Below are 21,771 nucleotides of genomic sequence, written 5' to 3' on the forward strand. Positions count from 1 at the left end.
TCAGACAGGTTCTCTGCTCTCCAACCCTGTTTTCTGTTGTTTAAGATGTTTATCAGGACAATACATGCACCACTGAACATAGACCCTTATCAGTAGTTCTGCTTTTGCCCTTTGCCTTGTGATCTTGTTGGACCCTTATCAGTAGTTCTGCTTTTTCCCTTTGTCCTGTTCCCTCAGAAGCATGTGATCTTTGTTAGGCCCTTATTAGTAGTTCTGCTTTTTGCCTTTTGAAGCACATGATCTTTGTATCTGTTTTACATCTCCTCCCCTTTTGAAACTCTTAATAAAAAACTAGCTGGTTTGAGGCTCAGGTGGGCATTACGGTCCTACCGATATGTGATGTCACCCCTGGTGGCCCAGCCTTAAAATTCCTCTCTTTGTACTCTTTCTCTTTATTTCTCTGCTGGCCGACACTTATGGAAAATAGAACGTATGTTGAAATATTGGGGGCAGGTTCCCCCGATAATTTGTCCCCAACTGACACCCTGTGAGCCAGCCCTGGGTGGTACAAGGACTCCTGTGGGAGCCACAGGAGCAGGTGCAGCCCCAGGCTGCTGGTGCTCTCAGAACTGCACAAACAGTACTTTCTGAGAAACCAGTAAAGTACTTGCTAGTGAGGGGGGAGGGCATCTCCCAAACCGGCTATGACCTAGTCACCTGAGGTGCCTAAAAGTCTCTGTCATCTGTGCCTCACTCCAGCTTTGGAAGTGGGACCTCATTGTCTAAGCCGCTTTTCCGGAATGAGCTGCACAGTCAAGGGACAGATTTCACACCAGCACCTTACGCTAGCCCAGAGACAGATGTCACTCGCTGCGCCACAGCAGAGATGCAGACTAAGTGGCAGCCAGGGGCCATGAGAGGGAACGTTGTGGAGGGGGACAAACAGGGCCCTCCCGGCCAGTAAGCCCTGGGCTTGGTTCCAGTTAAATCACCTCTGAGCCTTCATTTCCTCACTCAAATAATGGGCACAGTAATCCCCATTACACAATATTGAGGTATGATCCCCACCGCAAAGGGCAGTGGGATTGTAAATCCAAGAGCTGGAGGGGAACATCTGGTAAGAAGGGTCTAGAGAGCTGTCTCCTTTTCTTCGATATTACTTCTCAACAACCTACCTCCTACGTCCTCCAGAGTCAAGCTCCAGCCTTTCTCCTCTGCAAGCTCCCAGGATTCTTCTCCCTGCTGCCTGCAGAGGACACACGCCTTGCCCACTAACTGTTGCCTAGACAGCTGTCTGTGGCTTCCCCTGGGACTTGGGGAACGCCTCCTGTCAGGTTCACACTCCATTCCTGATGAGGGTTTCTACCCTGGCTCGTGCACTCTGGAATAAGGGACCAGCTGGGCCTCAGACAAACCTCAAACACTGTAAACCCTGCCTCGCGCAGGGCCTGGGGCAGGAACATCCCCGACAGAAGTACCTGCAGACTGTGGTCTCAGCCAGCCTGCCTCATCTTCCTCAGTGTGGCTGAACTGGGAAGGAGGCGAGAAAGGCCACTTCTACCATCCTCCTCCTCCCCACAAAGGGCCAGCACACCCTGGGCCAGGGTGCAGGGCAGGACCGCCTGCCTCATACCCTACCAGGTACGCAGCTGAAGCACTACCAGAGGTCTTTAGAGAAAGGAAGCAAGGCTGAGGTCAGACAGAGCAAGTCATCTCAAGAACTCAGATCACTAAAGTTATTTAAAGTAACAAATACACTTTTAATTGATCTCAGATAAAAACTACTCAAGGAAGGTCAGTAATCGTTTTAGCCTCTAATCTGTTAGAGCCGTATGGTGAGCAGCCTTGAGTAGCTGGGCTAACTGGTTATTTTCCGGAATTCCCACCATCCATGGTATTAGAAAAAACAAGGCATTGTCTCAGTTTAGGAGAAACACATGGCCTAGTAACCAAATCCAGTCACTCATATCCCGTATTTTTTCTTTAGCTCTTCTACTTTGTCGATGTAAGCTTTCATGGCATCTTCCTTGGTAGTCCCTGTAAGGAATCGATAGGATTATTTGTCAGGGAGGCAGCGTGGTAGGAAATAAGCAGCTTCCAGAGCCCCAGACAGCTCTGCTGTAACTCTCCAAGGCTCAGTTTCTCACTTATAAAGTTGAGATTCTACTAATTACATGTTGGAGGAGACAGTATCCATGGAACCTGGCCCGAAGTGAATGCTCTATAAGCCACCGTACTCAGAAAGCCTGGTGGGGCTGGCCAAGACCTGTCGCCCATCTGCTGGACATCTGCATCCCCCACCTGTCCCGGGGGTAATGGCCAGTGTAAGCCTCGGGGGAGAGGCGCCACCCTCCAGACTGGCAAGAAACTGTCACCGTGGTGACTTTACTGGTCCTGCTGACTCTCGTGGCTGACATTGGCTTTGGCCTTTTCAGTGTCTCTGGGTTGGGCTCCTATCTCCCAGAGCTGTTAAGCTGGCAGTGAAAAAGCAAAGTCAGGCACCTTCTTCTCCCCAGAGGGAGGCTATGAGAAAAGTTTCAGGAACTCTGAGCAAAAGTGGTTGCTTCTTGGAGGGGAATGAGGCAAATCTTTGTCTTCTTGCTGCAGTAGAAAGGACACGGAAGGTATCCCTCAGAGACAGTGACACCCAGTTTCCTAGATTCTGTGGTGAAGGAGAGAGACCCTCTGGAACTCAGAGCTTGTCGTGAAGCACTGGAGAGTATGGGGCCTGAGAATGGTATGGAAATGTCCCATGAAAACGGCCAGGCAGACGGGCATTCCCTTCCCAGTTACTTGCAGATCCTGGGAGTATGTTTATTGTATCGTAACCCTTTCTGAATTCAAGGATTGCTCATATGCAGAAAGACAGAGGGCTTATTCAGAAACTAGCCAGCAGGAACGCCAATGCTGCCAGGAGTTTTGGTGCCAACTCTTGGGTCTTGCTGCTGCAGGTGGCACGTGATTAAGTACGAGCTTGGATACTTCTTGGCTGCTGGTGCTTAGCATATAATGGCTCCATTCACTGAGCCTACGATGCCAGTGGCAGGCCATGCATTAGCTCATTCCCTTCTTTTATGTACCCTTCTGGCTAGGAGGGAACTGGGGAGGGCCACTGGGGTTAGGAGGTCACCGCCTGGCCTTGTAGGGGAGAGGGAGCTGCAGACAGGAAACCACCCCTTATTCTGAACACATCCGAAGCCCACGCCAACTACATTATTTCCAAAACTATTTTTCAGTGGCCTGATTCCCAGCCCCTCCTCTCTAAATGATACTCCTGCTCAGAGATGGTGCTTTTAGAAAAGGCATAAACAGTGTTAGGAAAAAAAGTAGGTGGCCCAGTTTTTTCCCATTCTGGCACAGCTCAGGCTGGTTTCCCACACGTGCCCCATTGACTTTGTTTCCTCTCCTCTTCCTTTACACTTCATAATGAAGACTCTTTCATTACTGGGTTTCACAAATGAAGGAAATTGATTAGAACAATTACCTTTCAGCTCATTCCAGGCATCCCACTTGGCCTTGCCCGTGAAGTCCAACATCCCGGGCCGTTCTTAAACAAGGAAAGAAAAGGCATTAGATCTGGTTTGAATTCTAATGGAGAACTTGATCAACCTTCTTGCCATAAATGCCATCTTCTATTACACCTGTTCCTTCTAGGCTCTCTCATGGGGTTAAATAGGTCTAGTAGAGTGGGTTCTGCCCTAAGAAAACCAGATATACGCCAATCCAAACTTAAAATCTAGAGCAAATAGGAAGAACACTATTCTTATGACAAGATAACCTTTTTCTTACAAGTTAAGTGACTCCAAAATTTCTCCTTTAAAAAAATTATACTTTAATTACAATTGTTTTTAAAACATCCATTCATATGGCTTAAAATTCAAAAGCGACAGAGGAAAATACTATAAAGTTTCTCTCCCACCCCTGCTCTTAGCTACCCAATTTCTCTCCCTAATCAGTAATGATATCAAGTGTCCTTTCCCATGAACTGTTTATATCCTAGCCCCATTTTTCTACCAAATTGTTAGTCTATTTCTTGCTGCTCTGTGGGCGTTTTCACCGAGGGTAAGGTTTCTTTAAGTTACATGATGACTTTATGCTTATAGACCTGTTATCATCTGCAGTTGGGAAACATACTCACCATCTCCCTGTTGTCCTATTTCACTAACACGCCCAGCCCCAAAGCCAAAGGGAACAGCGTCCGTAGCCTGGAGCACTGTGTCTGAGAAAATGTTCCTGAGCGCTTTCAGGGAACTGTTCCCAGGGACAGCTGAAACAAACTGCCCTTGCGGTCATCATCAGGATCCTAGAATAGCACTCCTCGACAGCTCTCTCCAAGCGATGGAAATGGAAATGTACATGTATATTTGCAATGTCCAATTCAGGAGCCACTTGCCACACCAAGTACCTGAAATGACTACTGGGCATCTGAAATGTGGCTCCTGTGAATGAAGACTAAACTTGATTTTATTTAACTATTTTTAGTTTGTTTTTTTTTTTTTGAGACAGAGTCTCGTTCTGTTGACCAGGCTGGAGTGCAGTGGTGCGTCTTCAGCTCACCACAACCTCTACCTCCCCAGATTCAAGCGATTCTCCTGTCTCAGCCTCCCAAGTATCTGGGACTACGGACACGCGCCACCATGCCCAGCTAATTTTTGTATTTTTAGTAGAGATGGGTTTCACTATGTTGGCCAGGTTAGTCTCAAACTCCTGACCTCGTGATCCACCCGCCTCGGCCTCCCAAAGTGCTGGGATTACAGGCGTGAGTCACTGCGCCCAGCCTCAGTTAAAATTTATAGAGTCATATGTGGCTACTGGCTATTGTACTAAACTATTGTGTTTGGACTGTCATGTTTTATAATCGTGTAATAGGGCTGTATAGTACAGCCCTAGAGAGCCAATGATACCTCTTTGATCAGTAAGTGAAAGATTCCCATGCCAGTCTATCTAGACTCATGTGAAAACCGGTAACTCTAGTACCAGCACAGGCCAGTCTCTGTGAAAACACTGTCTGAAAAGCATCTCAGCACCTCTGGCCTCCTCCACTTCACCTTTCCTTCCCCTCCCTGGAAGGACAGAGTTTACGAACTCACTGTAAAACCCATCTTCGCCACAAGACCTTCCTCAACTAAGTGCTCCATGTGAACCCCAGGGTTTGATTTGGTACTGCCTGCGATCTGTCATTCTGGGTGCCATCTCCTGCTTCTAGCTGGCTGACAGCCAGCCCACATGCTCCATCTTCCACCCCAGCTACTGTGGAAATGGGGACCATGCTCACTTTCCTCCTCAACAGGGGCAGGGGAGACCTCCCGTCTGTGCTGCCATGACAACCCTGAGTCCTTGCACAGAATGCACTGTGCTGTTGCCTCAGTATCCACCCATGTTTCAGGGACTTAGGGACAGAATGAAACCTGCCCAAGGTAGGAAAGATGTTATTACAGAACATGATAGTCCAAAGTACAGCCTCAAAATCTACACCAAGATTTTCGGACAGGGAAAAAGTTGTCATCAGGAAGGCACAGACTTGTTAGCGAAATGCTCTGACCTGGCCCAAGGAACCAGGTGCTTCTCTGCTCCTGACATCAGGCTTGGCCAGGCTGTCAAGTGCTCCACCTTTGATCCTGCCCATCTAGGGCAGAAGCTGAACGGCTCAACAATGATGCCACTGAGCTGAGAGCCTACAGCAAGTCTTTTCCAAGCTGCAGCCTTTGCTTCTTCCCTAGTGGAGAGGAGCTGCTGGTGATAACCAGTAAAGACCTTCTAAAGCCAGGATTTGAATTCTGCTACTACTGGAAACACTGAGAATCCGGAACACCACTTTTCCAACCCAGGAACCATCACCATACCCCAACTGAAGAGTAGGGCCTCAGGCAGTTTGAGAGTGAAGTTCCCAGGGACTTCCAGTCTGGGCTGCTGAGCCTGCTTTGATGAGAAGAGGCCCTCCCAACCCCCGCTCCGCATACCTGTATTTATGTCGCCCACGGTTGCTTGTTTGTAGCGGCCATAGATGAACAGCATCTCATCATCGGCTGGCTTGGTCTTAAGGCGCTTAACCTCCTCTGCAGCTTTCTCAAACTCAGCCTAAATGGAAGGGAGAGGAGAGGACTGAGGGCCTCCTCTGGGTGGGAGAGGGTAGGAGTCCTGCTGTGGCCTGAACAGAGTCCAGTTACAGGGATGGAGAGGTGGGAAAGGTGGCACCCTTCGGGCAATGCAGCCCCTGAAGTGTGTCTGCCCCACCCTGCCCCAACAGGGCAGCTAGAAAGATTCAGCAACACAAGAAGGGGAAGCCCCTCCAGTTCACTCATTCAATCGAAAACCCTGTATCCAGCGCTCTCACAAACGCAGGCATCAGGTCTGGAAATACAGCAGTGAAGAGGGCAGGCCAAGCCTTTGCCCGCAGTGGGTGTCCACCCCACGGGAGAAGTGGGAGAAGCAGCGCGGCCAACTGCCTGGCCACCACCGTGCCAGGCACTAGGGAGTGGCTGGGGTTTCAGCTAAGCCCTGGCCTGGGGACAGAGGCGGCACAGCATGCTGGAAACCTCTGAAAGGGGACAGGGCATAAGTGCCCCGGTGTCAGCGCCGGAGCCCGTTGGTCCCCTCCCTCCCCCTGGGGCCTGGGCATTCAACACTGACCTCTGTCCCAGTGCCCGGATTGGCAGAGGCAGGCGGGAGGGGCCAGAGGTCGCCCCACATAGCTTGGTCTCCGATAAGGGTCTACGCTGGAGGGAAAGGAGGGGTCCCTGGGTCACCTCTCCCCGCCCGCGATTCTCCTCGTCCCGCACTCGGAGAACCCGGCCCCGTACTTCCCCTGACCTCCAAGCTCCCGTCCACGGCCTCCTCGCTTCCCCACTCCGCCGCGACGTCCCGCCCTGTGCTTCGGGATAGGGACTGAGTCTCCTCGCTCCTCCAATCCGTGCAACCCCTTCCCCCATCTTTCCATCGAGCACCCTCGACTCCCACTCCTCTCCCGCTACACAGCGAAGTCCACCCCATGGGCAACTTTCCGGCAGTTGCGGGGTGGGCAGCAGAGTTAGAAATCCCCAAACGGAAAATCCCGCTCACAAAGCTCTGTCCAACGAATCAGGGCTGGGCATGGGTCCAGGAGGAACTGCGGGGCACGGAAGGAAAGAGCCCGAGAGTTTCTGGCTGCCGGGTGAGCCACCAACAGGCCTCCAGCCCGCTGCACCGTCCCAGCCTGGCTGTGCACGCGCTGTACCTGAGACATCCTGGCCGCCTTGCAAGAACTCCAGGGAGACTGCGGAGGAGGCGAGGACCAGGAAACGATCGCTCAGACTGCACTGGCAAGCGCTTTTAGAGGCGCGGTTCACTCGCCCCAACCCCGCTCGGGCGAGCACCGGAAAGCCAATCAGAAGCCAGCTCTGTGCTAGGGGCGTGCCCAGCCCCAGCCGCGGCGCCAGCCCCGCCCGAGCCCACGTGGGACTGCTTGCGCACGCGCTGGGAGTAGCCGAAGGGGACGCCGGGAGCAGGTGGGGACCACGGAAGTAGAGCGGTTAGTTTTGCGGATGGGAGTAGGTTGAGAGTTGGGTTCAGTACTGGACCGTTGTGGGGACGGCACGCGGGGGAGGGGGAGGGGACGCAGATCGAAGAGCGGAGGTCCATATATTTCTTTTCTTTCCTTAAATCTCTTGCCCGGCCTGCAGAGGCCGGAAGTTGCTTCTCTGGACAAGTAAACTCTCAGACCTGGGAATGGTGAGCGGGACCCGCTCGTCTCTTGGGGTCTAGAGGAGACCCCCGGAGATGGTCCCTGGTGAGCTGCGTGATGGTGGAAAGCTGGACTGGTCTCCAGAAGCCAGAAGCGAAGCCGAGGCCTCTTCCTCTGAACTTTTGGCACGCGTTCTTTGACTTGCCTGTGGCCTTAGTATCAGTCCTGTATTGCACATTGATGTCTGTGGTGCATTTCTCCATCTGGGGCCTTAAAGGCAGGGACAGTGTCTTATTTGTCTTGATTTAACAAACTTGGACAGGACCAGGTGTTCAGCACATATTTAACAATAAGTTAAATATAGAGTTCTTTAGAGGCTTAGAGAGTTGGAAGTTTATAGTTTTAAATGAAGGAGGGGGAGTATTGAGGGAAGGTGACATTTGAGAAAGTTCCTCAAGGAAGGGAGGGAGGATTCCAAGCAGAGAACAAGTGTAAAGGCGTGGACAAGGAACCAGGAGAAGAGTAGAAAGATGAGGCTGGAGAGTTTTGGAGGTGGCAGGCTGGCTAAGTGATGTAGAAGTTGGCCTTCACAGGGACTTTGACTGTCATGCTGAGTGAGATGAGAAATCGTAAAAGGATCTGAAAAGAGGATGAGGAGACGGAGGGGAACGGCTTTGCGAGATTGTTACAGAGACTACTTTCCATGGGAACAGAAAGGAGCAGCACAGGTGTCTGGAAGTGTTTTAGGATCGATGTTTAAGAAGCTAAAGGAAGACTTCTCTGGAAGTGGTTACAAAGGAGCTGGGTGACGAGAGGGAAATGATGGAAAATTCTCTGGAGATCGTTAAAAAGGCAAAATCCTTCCTCTCTAATTCATAATTTGTGGCAAGAGGGCTGGACTACAAATCTCTCTGCCCTGCCTACACCTCCCCCCTCCTCAGGGAAGGTAGATACTTTCAGACTTAACTTACTAACTTAGTGTAGGTCAGGTTTTATGGACGGTTTGGGAAGAAAGATGCAATAGGGAACAAATCTAGGGTTTTCAGTCTGAGAATTTTGTTTGAGAAAGAAAAACGAAACAAATTAACAAAAATCTTGGAGTTAAATATGGGGAAAGTACACTGAAGTGTAAGAAATGCAGGTTTCTTCGAAAATCACAATTCAGAGCTGCTTTTTCCATGTGAGGCCTGGATTTGGTTTTGCTCTACTTGGTGCTTACAACTTCCTTGATGGAAACTCAGATTGCTTGTGTGGACCAGATTTGCAGTCAAACACATCCCCTAGTCAGCAGGTTTTAAGTTAGGGTATTGTCACGATTAGGTACTTTGATAATGCAATTATCACTTCTCAAAGATCAGTTGCTTTGATTTAGTTTTTTAGTTTTTTGTTTTTTTTCTTTTTGTGTGTGATAGGGTCTCACTCTTTTACCCAGGCTGTAGTTCAGTGGCACAATCTCAGCTCTCTGCAGCCTTGAACTGCAGGCCTCAAGCGATCCTCCCACCTTAGCCTCCCGAGTAGCTGGAACTATGGGTACAACCACCATGCCTGGCTAATATTTTTATTTTTATATTCACAACTTGGCTGTTTGGTGCAAGGGGCCTAATATTCAACCTCTCTTGGCTTTTATCATGCCTTCCTCACTAAGCTTAATCATTTCTAACTTTTGATTTAAAATCAGAGACTAACAATGCTTCCTGTCACTTGAAAACCTAGAGGCCATTGCAGTGTTATTAATTGGCCTAATTTCAATATTGTTGTGCATGTTTTGTTAGATTTATACCTAAATACTTGTTTTTGAGTGATTGCAAATGTTATTGTATTTTGTATTTGTATTCGTATTGTATATTGTATTCCATGTGTTCTTTGCTACTATTTGGAAATACAGTTGGTTTTGTGTGTTTATTTTGTATCCTGTGACTTTGCCAAATTCATTAGTTCTAGATTTTTTTTTTTTTTTGAGAATTCTTGGGATTTTCTGTGTAGATAATCATGTCATCTGCAAATATAGGGACAGTTTTATTTCTTCCTTTCTCAACTCTCTGCCTTTTATTTCCTTTTCTTACCTTGTTTCACTGGCTAAAACTTCCAGCAGCAGGTTGAGTAAGAATGGTGAGAATGGCTGTCTTTCCTTGTTCCTGATCTTAGGGGGAAAGCATTTAGTCTTTCCTCATGAAGTCTAATGTCAGCTCTAGTTTTGGTTTTTTTGGTTTGTTTTTTGTAGTTGCTCTTTATCAAATTAAGATGTTCCCCTCTTTTCTTGTTTTTCTGAGAGTCCTTATTGTGAATGGATGTTCAGTCTCCATTGATGTTTGTCAGGTGCCTTTTCTGTATCACTTGATGTGATCGTGTGATTTTTCTTCAGCTTGTTAATTTGGTGGATTACATTGATTGATTTTCAAATATTAAACTAACATTGCTTCTCTTGAAAAAACTACTTGGTCATGGTGTATAATTATTTTTATGTATTGCTAAATTCTATTTGTTAATGTCTTACTAAGGATTTTCATGTCTATATTCATAAGGGATATTGGTCTGTTGTTGTCTTTTTTTAGTAATGGTTTTGTCTGGCTTTATTATTGTGGGAAAACTAGCTTCATAAAATGAATTAGGAAATGTTCCTTCCTTTTCCATTTTCTGAAAGAGGTTGTGTACAATTGATGTTAATTCTTCTTTAAATGTTTTGTAGAGTTCTCTAGTGAAACTTTCTAAGACTGGAGATTTCTTTTCTTTTCTCCTTCCTTCCTTCCTTCCTTCCTTTTTTCCAGGAACCGCATCAGGTTCTTATGGAGATTTCTTTCTTGGGAGTTCTTAAATTATGGATTTAATTTCCTTAATAGTTATAGGGCTATTCATATTGTTTATTTCATACTGGTGAGTGTTGGTAGTTTGAGTTTTTAAAGAAGTTGGTCCATTTTGTCTGTGCTGTGAAATGTATGTATGTAATTAGTTCGTATTCCCTTATTATCCTTTTGATATGTGCAGAGCCTATAATGATATCCTCCATTTCATTACCGATATTGGTTATTTGTGCCTTCTTTTTTTTCCTAGCTGGTCTTGCTTAAGATTTTTCAGTGTTTAAAAAATCTTTTCAAAGAACCAGCTCTTTTCTCATGGATTTTCCGTTTTCTGTTTTCAATTTTGTTGATTTCCGCTCCTAATTATTTCTTTCCTTATGCTTGCTTTGGGTTTGTTCTGCTCTTGATTTTCTAGGTTCTTGAGGTGGGAGCTTAGATTATTGACTTGAGACTTTTTCTCATTTAATATATGCATTTAGTGCAATACATTTTCCTCTTCACAGTGCTTTAACTGTGTCCAACTTTTATTCAGTTCAGTGTATTTTTAGTTTCTTTTTTTTTTTGAGACGGAGTCTCGCTCTGTCACCCAGGCCGGAGAACAGTGATCTCGGCTCACTGCAACCTCTGCCTCCTGGGTTCAAGCGATTCTCCTGTTTCAGCCTCCTGAGTAGCTGGGATTACAGTGCCTGCCACCAAGCCCAGCTGATTTTCGTATTTTTAGTAGAGATGGGGTTTCATCATGTTGGCTAGTCTGGTCTCGAACTCCTGACCTGAAGTGATCTGCCCACCTCAGCCTCCCAAAGTGCTGGGATTACAGGTGTGAGCCACCGAACCTGGCCTTAGTTTCCTTTGGGACTTCCTCTTTGGTCCAGGGCTTGTTCAGTAGTCTGTTCCTTAGTTTCCAAGTGTTTGAAGACTTTGCTGGTAGCTTTCTGTTTCTGATTTCCAATTTGATTCCACTATGGTCAGAGAACACACTGTTTAATTTCACTTCTTTAAACTCATCATGGTTTTTTCCTGTGGTGCAGAATATGGATGTCTTGGCATCTATTTTGTGGATACTTGAAAAGAATGTGCATTTTGCAGTCATTAGTGGGGCGTTCCATAAATGTCCATTACATCCTGTTGGGTGGATGGTGTTGTACAGCAGCGGTCCTCAACCTTTTTGGCACCAGGGACCGGTTTCATGGAAGGCAGTTTTTTCATGGATGGGGTGGTAGGGGGATGGTTTTGGGTTGAAACTGTCCCACCTCAAATCATCAGGCATTAGATTCTTACAAGGAACGTGCAATGTAGATCCCTCATATGCTCAGTTCACAATAGGGTTCGTGCTCCTATGAGAATCTAATGCCACCACTGAGAGGAGGAGTTGATTCCATTCCTTCTCCCTATAGGTCCCACAGGGGCAATCAGAGTAGCTCATTTGCTACTGTGTGTGCAGTGGATTTGTGTCACAGCTGTAAAACCCCAGGTGTAGGTAAATCAAATTCTTTATAAAGGGCTGCAGGCAAACCTGCCCAGCCTTACCCTGGGGTGAGAGATCTTCATTGTACTGGACAGTCTGGTGGGAGATACTGTCTCTGTCTGTCTAAGCTGTTCGCTATATACATATCCTTGAAAGATGGTTAAGAATGAAAGCAGCCAGCGCCTCTACTTCTGAGACACTCAGAAGTGTGAGAGACCCATGGAGAAATGTCTCCTAACACACAATACAGGGATTAACATTCTCACTGATGATTGCAAATCAAGAAAAAGAGAGTTTATACCCAGTATACCTTGTTTAAGAAAGCAAGTGTATGAAATATTCTTTCCAGATGGTTAAGTCTCCAACCCTTGGGAAAGCTCAGCTGTCCAGAATGGTTTATGGAGAGTCTTGCATATCTTGAGCAGAGAAAACAAATTATGGTTTTGTACATTTGCTCCAGATTGAAGGTCATAATGGCAGGTCTGAGGAATTGTAGGTGTTGATTTGTCAGTGGGTGGTGTACTGTACGTGTGAACAGTAATCAAGGATATATTTATTTGGAACTGATAATGGTTCTTCCTCAGGGAAGGTCAGCTGCTAATGTCATTGGGTAGTAAAGCAGTTACAGCACGGAGAAGCATGTGCCAGTCAGCAGATTAGCTAAAATTCATCTTGTACCTAATGTGTTACCTAACCCCCTAGAGGTGGAAGAGTTTATTTTTTTAACCTATCTAAAAAATGGTTGAGGTTAAAGACTTTGAAATCATTTATAAATGAATTGTCGAAAATATATTTCTCAAAAGTTCTGTCAGTGAAAGATGATTTAACCAACTCTTCTAGAATAATGGTGCTTTCATTTGTATTATGCAGCTAAACAAACAAAAAAATGCCAAGAAGTTTTCAAATGTTATTTAACCCTCATATAGTCCTAGTTTATAAATGTAGGGGTTTTTTTGTTCATTTGTTTGTTTTTATATTTTGAGACGGAGCCTCACACCGTCTCCCAGGCTGGAGTGCAGTGGCACGATCTTGGCTCCCTGCAGCCTCTGCCTCCTGGTTCAAGTGATTCTCATGCCTCAACCTCCCAAGTAACTGGGATTACAGGAGCATGCCACCACGCCCGGCTAATTTTTTTCTGTATTTTTAGTAGAGACGGAGTTTCACCATGTTGGCCAGGCTGGTCTTGAACTCCTGACCTCAAGTGATCCATCAGTGATCCGCCTGCCTCAGCCTCCCAAAGTGCTGGGATTACAAGCATGAGCCACCGTGCCCTGCCCTAAATGTAGTTTATAAATGCCGAGTTTCATATTTAAAAAATATGCTTTTGAAAAAATGTAAAGCAGATTCTTTAATTGACACGTAATTGTACATATTTGGGCAGCACAGTTTGATGTTTCAGTACATATATATGTTGTAGAATGAGCAATTCAGGGTATTTAGTGTGACCATTGCCTCATGCATTTATCTTTTTGTGGTGAGGATATTTAAAAATCTCTCTTCTAGCTATTTTGTAATGTACTGTTAACCATAGAACGCCAGAACTTATTCTTCCTATTTAATTTTAGCTGTGCCTTCAACCAGCCTCTCCCAATCCTTTTCTCACCCCTTCTCCAGTCTATCCTAAAAAGAAAATTCCTGGGGCTGCTCGTGGTAGCTCATGCCTATAATCCCAACACTTTGGGAGGTTGAGGCAGGTGGATCGCCTGAGATCAGGAGTTTGAGACTAGCCTGCTCAACATGGTGAAACCCTATCTCTACTAAAACTACAAAAATTAGCCGGGCATGGCAGCGTGTGCCCATAGTCCCAGCTACTCTGGAGGCTGAGCAGGAGAATCACTTGAACATGGGAGGCAGAGGTTGCAGTGAGCTGAGATCGTGTCACTGCACTCCACCCTGAGTGACAGAGCAAGACTCCAGCGAGACTCTCAAAAAAAAAAAAAAAAGAAAAAGAAAATTATTGTTACCTTTTTTCTTTTTATTATAATGTCCAACTCTTGATATTTCATTGTTACTGAGATCTGTTTTTAGAAGACAATTTTGTTCTCCATCCAAGAGTTAAAATTATGCTTTTGAAGTAGGCCAGAGTAGATTAAAAATGCAATTAACATTTTGCTTTTAGTCATAGTACTAAGTGCGAATTAATTTTAATTTGTCATTCTTACAAACTTAAACTGAAGTTAATATAAAGTTATTAATTTGCCAAGGTTAAATTTTCTGTAAATGGTGAGCATTTATCATTCATCTACTAACAGTATGGTAGGTGTTCCGTCTTTTTAAGAAGGGTAATAAAAATAATTTAGGCTCCCCGACATCACCCTTGGCCTTAAACAACATTTTTTTTTTTTGATAAAATGACATATTTAAATGCTATTTAATTGCACTTAAGGATTATTTACTCCAAAATCATTAAGGGCAGTTTCAGAATCATTTGCATATTCAGTGATTTTCTTCTTAGCAATTTCCTGCTCTTTCTCCTTTTATACCTGCTCACGTTTGCCAATTCAGTTTCCTCACATAAAGGAACAGTAACAACTGTGTTTCATATATTCTTTTTATTGATTTATTTGTTTTAAAAGGAAGGTGATGGACTCTCTGCCCTGTGATACTGGTTCCTAAATCTTGAGGAGAATTAAGCATTTAGCATGATTACATATACATACGTACATATGTATATATATGTAATCACTCTAATATACTCTTTCTGTATATAACCTGTCTATAATGAAAGAGAGAATCTGGTGTTAAAAGGAAAACTTTTGACAATTCAATTTAGCAGCGTTTAAGTAAAGAATGCATGAATTAGGCAGCGTCTGAACTAGTAAAGGTTCAGAGAGCACTAACCAGCAACAGTATTTTCTGTCTGTAAATACCCAGCAGGCAATATTTATGGTCAGAAAACAGAAGTGAGAGACCGAAATAGTCTGACTGGCTACAGCTTGGCTTTTGCCTTATTTTGACATGTTTTGGCAGTTTGCAGCCTGTATTGGCTGAAAGTTTGGCTGCTGTGATTGGCTGAGGCTCCGTTACTTACTACAATAATACACTTGCAAGTTAGGTTGCAGCTTGTTTACATAGTAAGATAGGGTGCAGTTCATTACCTATGGAGGCAGCTTTAGGTCAGATTTAATTGAACAGTGGTTAGAACCTTCCCTTTTTGAAAGTTGTACCTTTTTTGTTTGGATAAGACAAACTTTAAAGCAAAGTTGATATATGACAAGTGTGATTTTACAGTACTTAAATTTAGGAAGTAGATGTGCTTTATAAATATTTTCGTTTTTCAAAATGATTCTCTCTAGGAATCTGTTAAAATTCTGGTCATAATTTCTTGGAAACCTGCGTGTGACATGAAGGAAGGTCAGCCAGTGTGCAAGTGGTTATAGGGTCTTCTCCATGTTAACTGCCTTAGTGCTTGATGCTTTGCCTACCCTTAAAGCTTCCAATAGCTCATTTTGGATTCCATTCTCTGACAAAAAGGTCAAGAAGATGCTTTCTTCAAATACCATAAGGCATATATACTGGGTTTTTGAGGTAGTACAGTCAATCCTAATTATTTTAGGTAGTACAGTCAATCCTAATTATTTTCAGATTCTGTATTTGCAAATTCATGTACATATTAACATTTTTTTGTAACCCCAAAAGCAATATTCATGGCACTTTCTTAGTCATTCTTGGACATGTGCAGAGCAGTGAAAATTTTGAGTCACTCAGTATGTTCCCAGCTGAGGTCAAACAAGACAACGCTCTGCCTTTTTTATTTTTTATTTTTTTGAGACAGGATCTCGCTCTGTTGCCCAGGCTGAGGCTGGAGTATAGTGGCACGGTCTCGGCTCACTGCAACCTCTGCCTCCCAGACTCAGGTGATCCTCCTACCTCAGCCTCCTGAGTAGCTGGGATTACAGGCGCACATTACCACACCCAGCTAATTTTGTTATTTTTTTCTTTTTTTTTGTAGAGACAGAGTCTTGCTATGTTGCCCAGGCTGATCTCAAACTCCTGGGCTCAAGTGATCCTCCCGCCTGGGCCCCCAGAAGTGCTGGTATTACAGGCATGAGCCACCGTGCCCAGTCGCGCTCTGCCTTCTTGTTTCAGCTCCTATACTGTAAACAAGTGACCAGTTTGTGGACTATGTAGTGCCATGTTTTTTTCATTTTAATGCTTTTCTGTTGGTGATTCTGCTATTTAAAATGTCCCCCAAGCATAGCGCAGACATGCAGTCAAGTGTTCCTAGGCGCAGGAAGGCTGTGATGTGCCTTATGGAGAAAATACTGTGTTAGATAAGCTTTGTTCAGGCAGGCTGTGAGTGTTGTTGGCTGGGAGTTCAATGCTGATGAATCAGCAACACATAATGTCTCTTTCAAGAGAAACATGCACGAAACAAGATTATGTATTGATCGTTTGCCAAAATGTGAAGACGGGCTCACAAGATCCTAATCCTGTAGTTGCCCTGGGAGCAGTGGTTCAGGATTTGCTAATTCAGTGTTCATAGCCAACTTTATAAGCCATAACTGCTACCAACAAGCCGAACCAACTGTAGTGATGTTGGTTCTGAACTGACAGAGATCAGTGTAACATCAACAATCAAGTATCTTGTGAGTGTTTTGTGCTTATCTGGATGCTTGGCTCTGAGCTTTCGTGTGTGGTGCCTAGTTTTTCACCCAGAAACCTGCCCCTGCCAGTTTATAACTCTGCAGCTCAGAGCTCTGCCCTGGGGAGACCAGCCAGCTTGGGAAGGGGAGCCACTGGGCAAGTTAAGGAGCATTGCATTTAGCTTGTTCTGGATTTCCCTGGTTGCTGAATTTCCATCACAGGCTGCAGGACTGAAGGCTGAAGGCCCATCTCATCTATGGGGCCTCAAAGCTTCCAAGCTGTACTTCCCTCCTCACCATCCTTGCAGCTTGGACCAAAAAAGCAGCTGCAGAGGGGAGGGTGCTGGGCTGCTCTGATGCAGTGGAACTGATGCAGTGGAACTGGGGCTTCCATGCAAGGCAGTTCCTATGGAAGTTTTGTGTTTGCTTTGTTTGTCTGTAAGAGCTTCGTTTTGCTTTGCGTATGGACTTTTCTTCACTGCCCCAGACTAGCTGGGTAAGGTACTAGCTAGAACTACAGGTTTTTTAGGCAGAGAGGTTTAAAGACCTTCCTAAGCTCTAGGCACTCTTACTTTTCAAAACATCACCTGGGTCTTATATGTTGCAATATACCCATATCCTACATTAAATCTAACATGTATAATTATGAATAGAATCAAGTTGCTGTTGAACTGTTACATTTTATAAATATATAATTAATATTAATTTTGATTTCTTTTTTCCCGCATCTCAAACATTTTCTTGGGTCCTGTGTCTCTACTGCAAGATTGCCATGTTAGTGTGTCCTTAGAAAATGGAAGAAATCAGGTTTTGTTTCCTCCCTTTAACTGCTCATTAGTTCTACAAACATTTATCGAGGGTGGGCGTGGTGGCTCACACCTGTAATCCTGTGCTTTGGGAAGCGAATGCAGGAGGATTGCTTGAGCCCAGGAGTTCAGTACCCACCTGGACAACACAGTGAGACCCTAGCTCTACGCAACATTAACAATTTTAAAAAGAACATTTATGGGGCTTCTGAGGTGTCTCATGCTACACAAGCTGTTGGGTCTACAAAAACGGACCACACAGCATTCTTTCCCTTAAGGAGCTTGTGGGCCAGACCTCTAAAACAGATGACATCAATAGGGAGTGATAGGTACTGCCGCATCCAGAGGGGCCTATGGCTCAGCCTGGGGGAGAGGAGGAGCCCAGCTCAAAGGTGTCCTGCAGAAGAGAGCCCCTGAGCTGGGTCTTGAAGGAGCCTCTGTGGGAAAGCAAAGAGGGCGAGGGGCGGAGGGATTTTGGAGAGAAGCCGGGCTGGAGAGGTGTGGTAGAGGCGTGGCAACAGCCTGGTGGGTGTGGGAAACTGAGCTGTCATTGTGGCTGCAGGGATATTTGAAAGGCAGGTTTTGATGGTGATGTATACCACTGGAGAGGCAGCGAGGGGCTTGTACCATCCTGGACAAGTTCAGACTCCTCTGGGCGTGTGACCTGCTTCTGGTGCCTCCGAATGCTGTTTGGATTTATTTGGTGTTCCTTGGTACATAGCAGGAGTATAACTAAGTTCCTAGCCCTTCCCTCCTTTCCAATACTCTCGTAAGTTTGGTATTGTTTGCTTTGTTCTGTTATCTCTTCCTTCTTAAAAAGAAATGGAAATAGCTGAGTTTTTAAAATAACTTTTTGTTGATGCATACACATATATCAGAAAAGTGCAAATATAAGTATACAGGAAATAGCTTAATTTAAAAACACATGATTGGTAAAACATCAAACAATATTAAAAAGTATATAAAACAAGTAACAGTCTCTTGGATTTCTGCCCTCAGAGATAGCCACTGTTAATGTTTTGGTAAAGGCTTTTCTGGACATCTCTCCATGCTTATGTTTACATGTAACATACTGACATTACAAACATGCGGTGAAACTATACGCAGGCAGTTTTCTAATTTTTTTTTTTTTTTTTTTTTTTTGAGACAGGGTCTGGCTTTGTCTCCCAGGCTGCAGTGCGGTGGTGCAATCTTGGCTCATGGCAACTTCCGCCTCCCAGGCTCAAACGATCCTCCCACCTCAGCCCCCCAACTACAGGCTTATGCCACCATGACGGGCTAATTTTTGTATTTTTAGTAGAGATGGGGTTTCACCGCGTTGCCCAGGCTGGTCTCTTGAACTCCTGGACTCAAACAGTCTGCCCGCTTTGGCCTGCCGAAGTGCTGGCATTACAAGTGTGAGCCACAGCACCCAGCCCTTTAACTTCTTTTTTTTTTTTTTAAGACAGAATTTCACTCTTGTCGTCCAGGCTGCAGTACAATGGCACAATCTTGGCTCACTGCAACCTCTGCCTCCTGGGTTTAAGTGAGTCTCCTTTCTCAGCCTCCCGAGTAGCTGGGATTAGAGGTGTGCACCACCACACCTGGCTAACTTTGTATTTTTAGTAGAGACAGGGTTTCACCATGTTGGTCAGGCTGGTCTCTAACGCCTGACCTCAGGTGATCCACCTGCCTTGGCCTCCCAAAGTGCTGGGATTAAAGGTGTGAGCCACCGCAACCAGCCTAACTTGTTTTTTTACTCACTAGTATGTCATGGCCATCTTTCAAAGTTGGTATCCATATATCCATATCACCCTTTAATGACTGCAGGGTATTTTATTTTATTGCATGGCATAATTTACTTAACCGTATCTTTACTGGTGGACATTTAATTGGATTCTAATTTTGTTAACTATTAGAAACATTTCAGTGAAAGAAAATCTTTGAATGTACACTTTTGTGCACTTACAATCTTCTTGCAAAAGTTTTTATTAGGAAAAATGTCAAGCATTTACAAATGGAAAAGTATATGAGGCTTCATATATAACCAGCGTCAACAGTTAACAATGGTTTAGTACTTTTTTTTTTTTTTTTGAGACAGAGTCTTGCCCTGTTGCCCAGGCTGGAGAGTAGTGGTGTGGAGCACAGTACATAGTTCACTGCAGCCTCAAACTTCTGGCTTAAGTGATCCTTCTGCCTCAGTCTCCCAAGTAGCTAGGATTATAGATGTGTGTCATTGCACTCAGCTAATTAAAAACATTTTTTGTAGAGATGAGGTCTCGATATGTTGCCCAGGCTGGTCTCGAACTCCTGCGCTTAAGTGATCCTCCTGCCTCATCAGCCTCCTAAGTGCTGGGATTACAGGCATGGGCCACCATGCTTGGTCTCTACTAATGTTTTTTTAATCTATGCTTCTATAATTGTTTTTCCTCTGCTAGGGTATTTGAAAGCAAATACAGGTCACCATTTCACCTGTGTATTCCTCAGTCTTTTAAGATAAGGACTTAAAAACATAACCATAATATGATATACACAGAATTAACATTAATTCCTAATATCAACTAATATTATACAAATTAGGATCCATACAAAGACTAAATGTTGCATTGGTTGAGATTATCTCTTTTAAGTCTCTTTTAATATATAGCCTTCCTCTGTTCTCTTTATTTCTCATGCCATTTGTTGAAGAAATCAAGTCATTTTTCCAGTACAATTTTCCACCATCTGAACTTGGCTGATGGCCTCCTTGTGGTGTCATTTAACATGTTCTTACACACACTATCATAGCTGATAAACTGGGAGTGAGATCTGGAGTCTTGATTCATTCATTAATATTGATTAGTAAGCTCAGGTGTTGTCAGCCCCCGATGTACCCATGCGAAAGTTTCCCATCAGTCTTTTACCTGATGGTTTTAACACCGCTTTATGATCATCAACTACACTCATTTCATTAGGGTTTTCAGAATGATAATTTTTAGAATCTTTTTATTTTGAGATAATTGTAGATTCACATGTAGATGTAGGAAATAATACAGAGATCCCATTTCCCCTTCATCCACTTTCCCCCATTGGCAACATCTTGCTTGAGTATAGTCCGATTTTACAGGCAGGAAATTGACATTGGTACAAACAATGGACCTCATTTAGATTTCACTAGTTTTATATGCACGTGTGTGTATATATGTGTATGCCTGCATGTGTATGCATTTAGTTCTGTGCAGTTACATCGCATGTAGATAAAAATGGGTAACACCACAGTCAAGAATCAAAACATTTCCATCACAAGGATCTCTCATTTTACCCTTTAATAGCTACGGACACCTCTTTCCCTCTCCTCCCCAACCCCTAGCAACACCCTAATGCATTCTTCATTTCGGTATTTCTGTAATTTTGTCATCACAAGAATGACATAAAAATGGAATTATACAGTATGCAACCTTTTGAGACTGCCTTTTTCCATTCAGTTTGATTCCCTTGAGATTCACCCTGATTGTTTCCTGTATCAATAATTTATTTCTTTTTATTACTGACTAGTATTTCATGATATGGATATACTGCAGTTTGTCTGATCATTCATATGTTAAAGGGCATTTGGATTGTTTCCCAGTTTTGTGGTATTACACATGGATATGCTGTACACATTCATGTACAGGTTTTTGTGTCAATGTAAGTTTTTGTTTCTCTAGCATAAATGCCCAAGAATGCAATTACTGTGTTATATAATGGGTATGCCTAGTTTTGTGAGAAATTGCCATATTCTTTTTCAGACTGGCTAGTACCATTTTACATTCCTACCAGCAATGTATGTGAATTTCTCCACCCTCACCAACATTTGGGGCTCTTGCTGTGTTTTATTTTAGCCATCCTGATAAGGTATGTAAATTGGGATTTTAAAAATTTTATTCTTTTAGTACTTTTTAGCTGTAATTCTTCTATAAAGAAGAAGCTTTTTTTCATAAGCTATTTGGTAACATTGAAATATGGTCTGTATAAGAAAGGAAGGGTAAAATGTTTGATTTTCCACCAACCCTCACTTGGAAAGCCACTTTTCAGAAAAACAAATTAGTGCCCTGTTAGCCTCCAGAATGACTAGCTTTTTAAAAAAGTGTCATTATGAACTCATGGGTTTATAAAATAACTGATATGATTATCTTCTCAGGGTGAATTATTAGAAAAGAAATTGCCATGTCAAAGGGTAGACAAATTTAAAATTTTGATACAGACTACCCACTCACCTCCAGATAGGGTGTTTCATTTTATATTCTTGCCACTAGTTTATAAAAAATATTTGTTTCTCCATATCCTTGCCAACACTGGTTGGCTAGTTTTTAATTTTTCTTATTATACCAGTCTTATGGCAGAATTGATATCTGTTTCTCTTTCAGTTCTTTAGTTGGAAGTAAAGCTGATCTTTTCACATTATTGGCTTAAGTTTAGCCAGTTGCCTGTTAATTACCTTTATCCTTGTTTCTATTAGGATATTGGTCTCTTTTTACATTTTTATGTTGTTACAACTGTTAGTCTTTTCCTTGATGACTCC

At 44.0% G+C, this 21,771-nt stretch overlaps 2 protein-coding genes across 17 annotated transcripts in view; one reads left to right on the top strand and one right to left on the bottom strand.

Moving 5' to 3' along the window:
• Window positions 1-1,679: 1,679 nt before the first annotated feature.
• Window positions 1,680-7,237, bottom strand: DBI (diazepam binding inhibitor, acyl-CoA binding protein). 4 transcript variants are annotated; one of them, XM_015109930.3, is made up of 5 exons: window positions 7,154-7,237; window positions 6,571-6,656; window positions 5,901-6,018; window positions 3,425-3,487; window positions 1,680-1,977 (listed from the first exon to the last, which is right to left on the bottom strand). In XM_015109930.3, exons 2-5 carry the CDS (start codon window positions 6,628-6,630, stop codon window positions 1,904-1,906), a joined length of 315 nt encoding a protein of 104 aa, XP_014965416.1. In that variant the 5' UTR covers window positions 6,631-6,656; window positions 7,154-7,237; the 3' UTR covers window positions 1,680-1,903. The 4 variants fall into 4 exon arrangements, with proteins under 4 accessions (XP_014965416.1, XP_014965417.1, XP_014965418.1 ...); XM_015109931.3 differs by having other exon boundaries at window positions 7,000-7,237; XM_015109932.3 differs by lacking the exon at window positions 6,571-6,656.
• A 142-nt stretch (window positions 7,238-7,379) lies between these two features.
• C12H2orf76 (chromosome 12 C2orf76 homolog) overlaps window positions 7,380-21,771 on the top strand; it is an 80,993-nt gene continuing 66,601 nt past the window's right edge. For 4 of the 13 annotated variants that reach the window (XM_077956115.1, XM_077956118.1, XM_077956109.1 and 1 more), the window contains exon 1: window positions 7,380-7,447. Coding sequence is in view for 2 of the 13 variants with exons in the window: in XM_077956117.1 (XP_077812243.1) it covers window positions 7,696-7,705 (10 nt within the window). In the remaining 11 variants the exon portion in view is untranslated. 13 annotated transcript variants of the gene reach the window in all.

This window comes from Macaca mulatta, chromosome 12, assembly GCF_049350105.2.
Source record: "Macaca mulatta isolate MMU2019108-1 chromosome 12, T2T-MMU8v2.0, whole genome shotgun sequence".
In the NCBI taxonomy this organism is placed as follows: Eukaryota; Metazoa; Chordata; class Mammalia; order Primates; family Cercopithecidae; genus Macaca; species Macaca mulatta.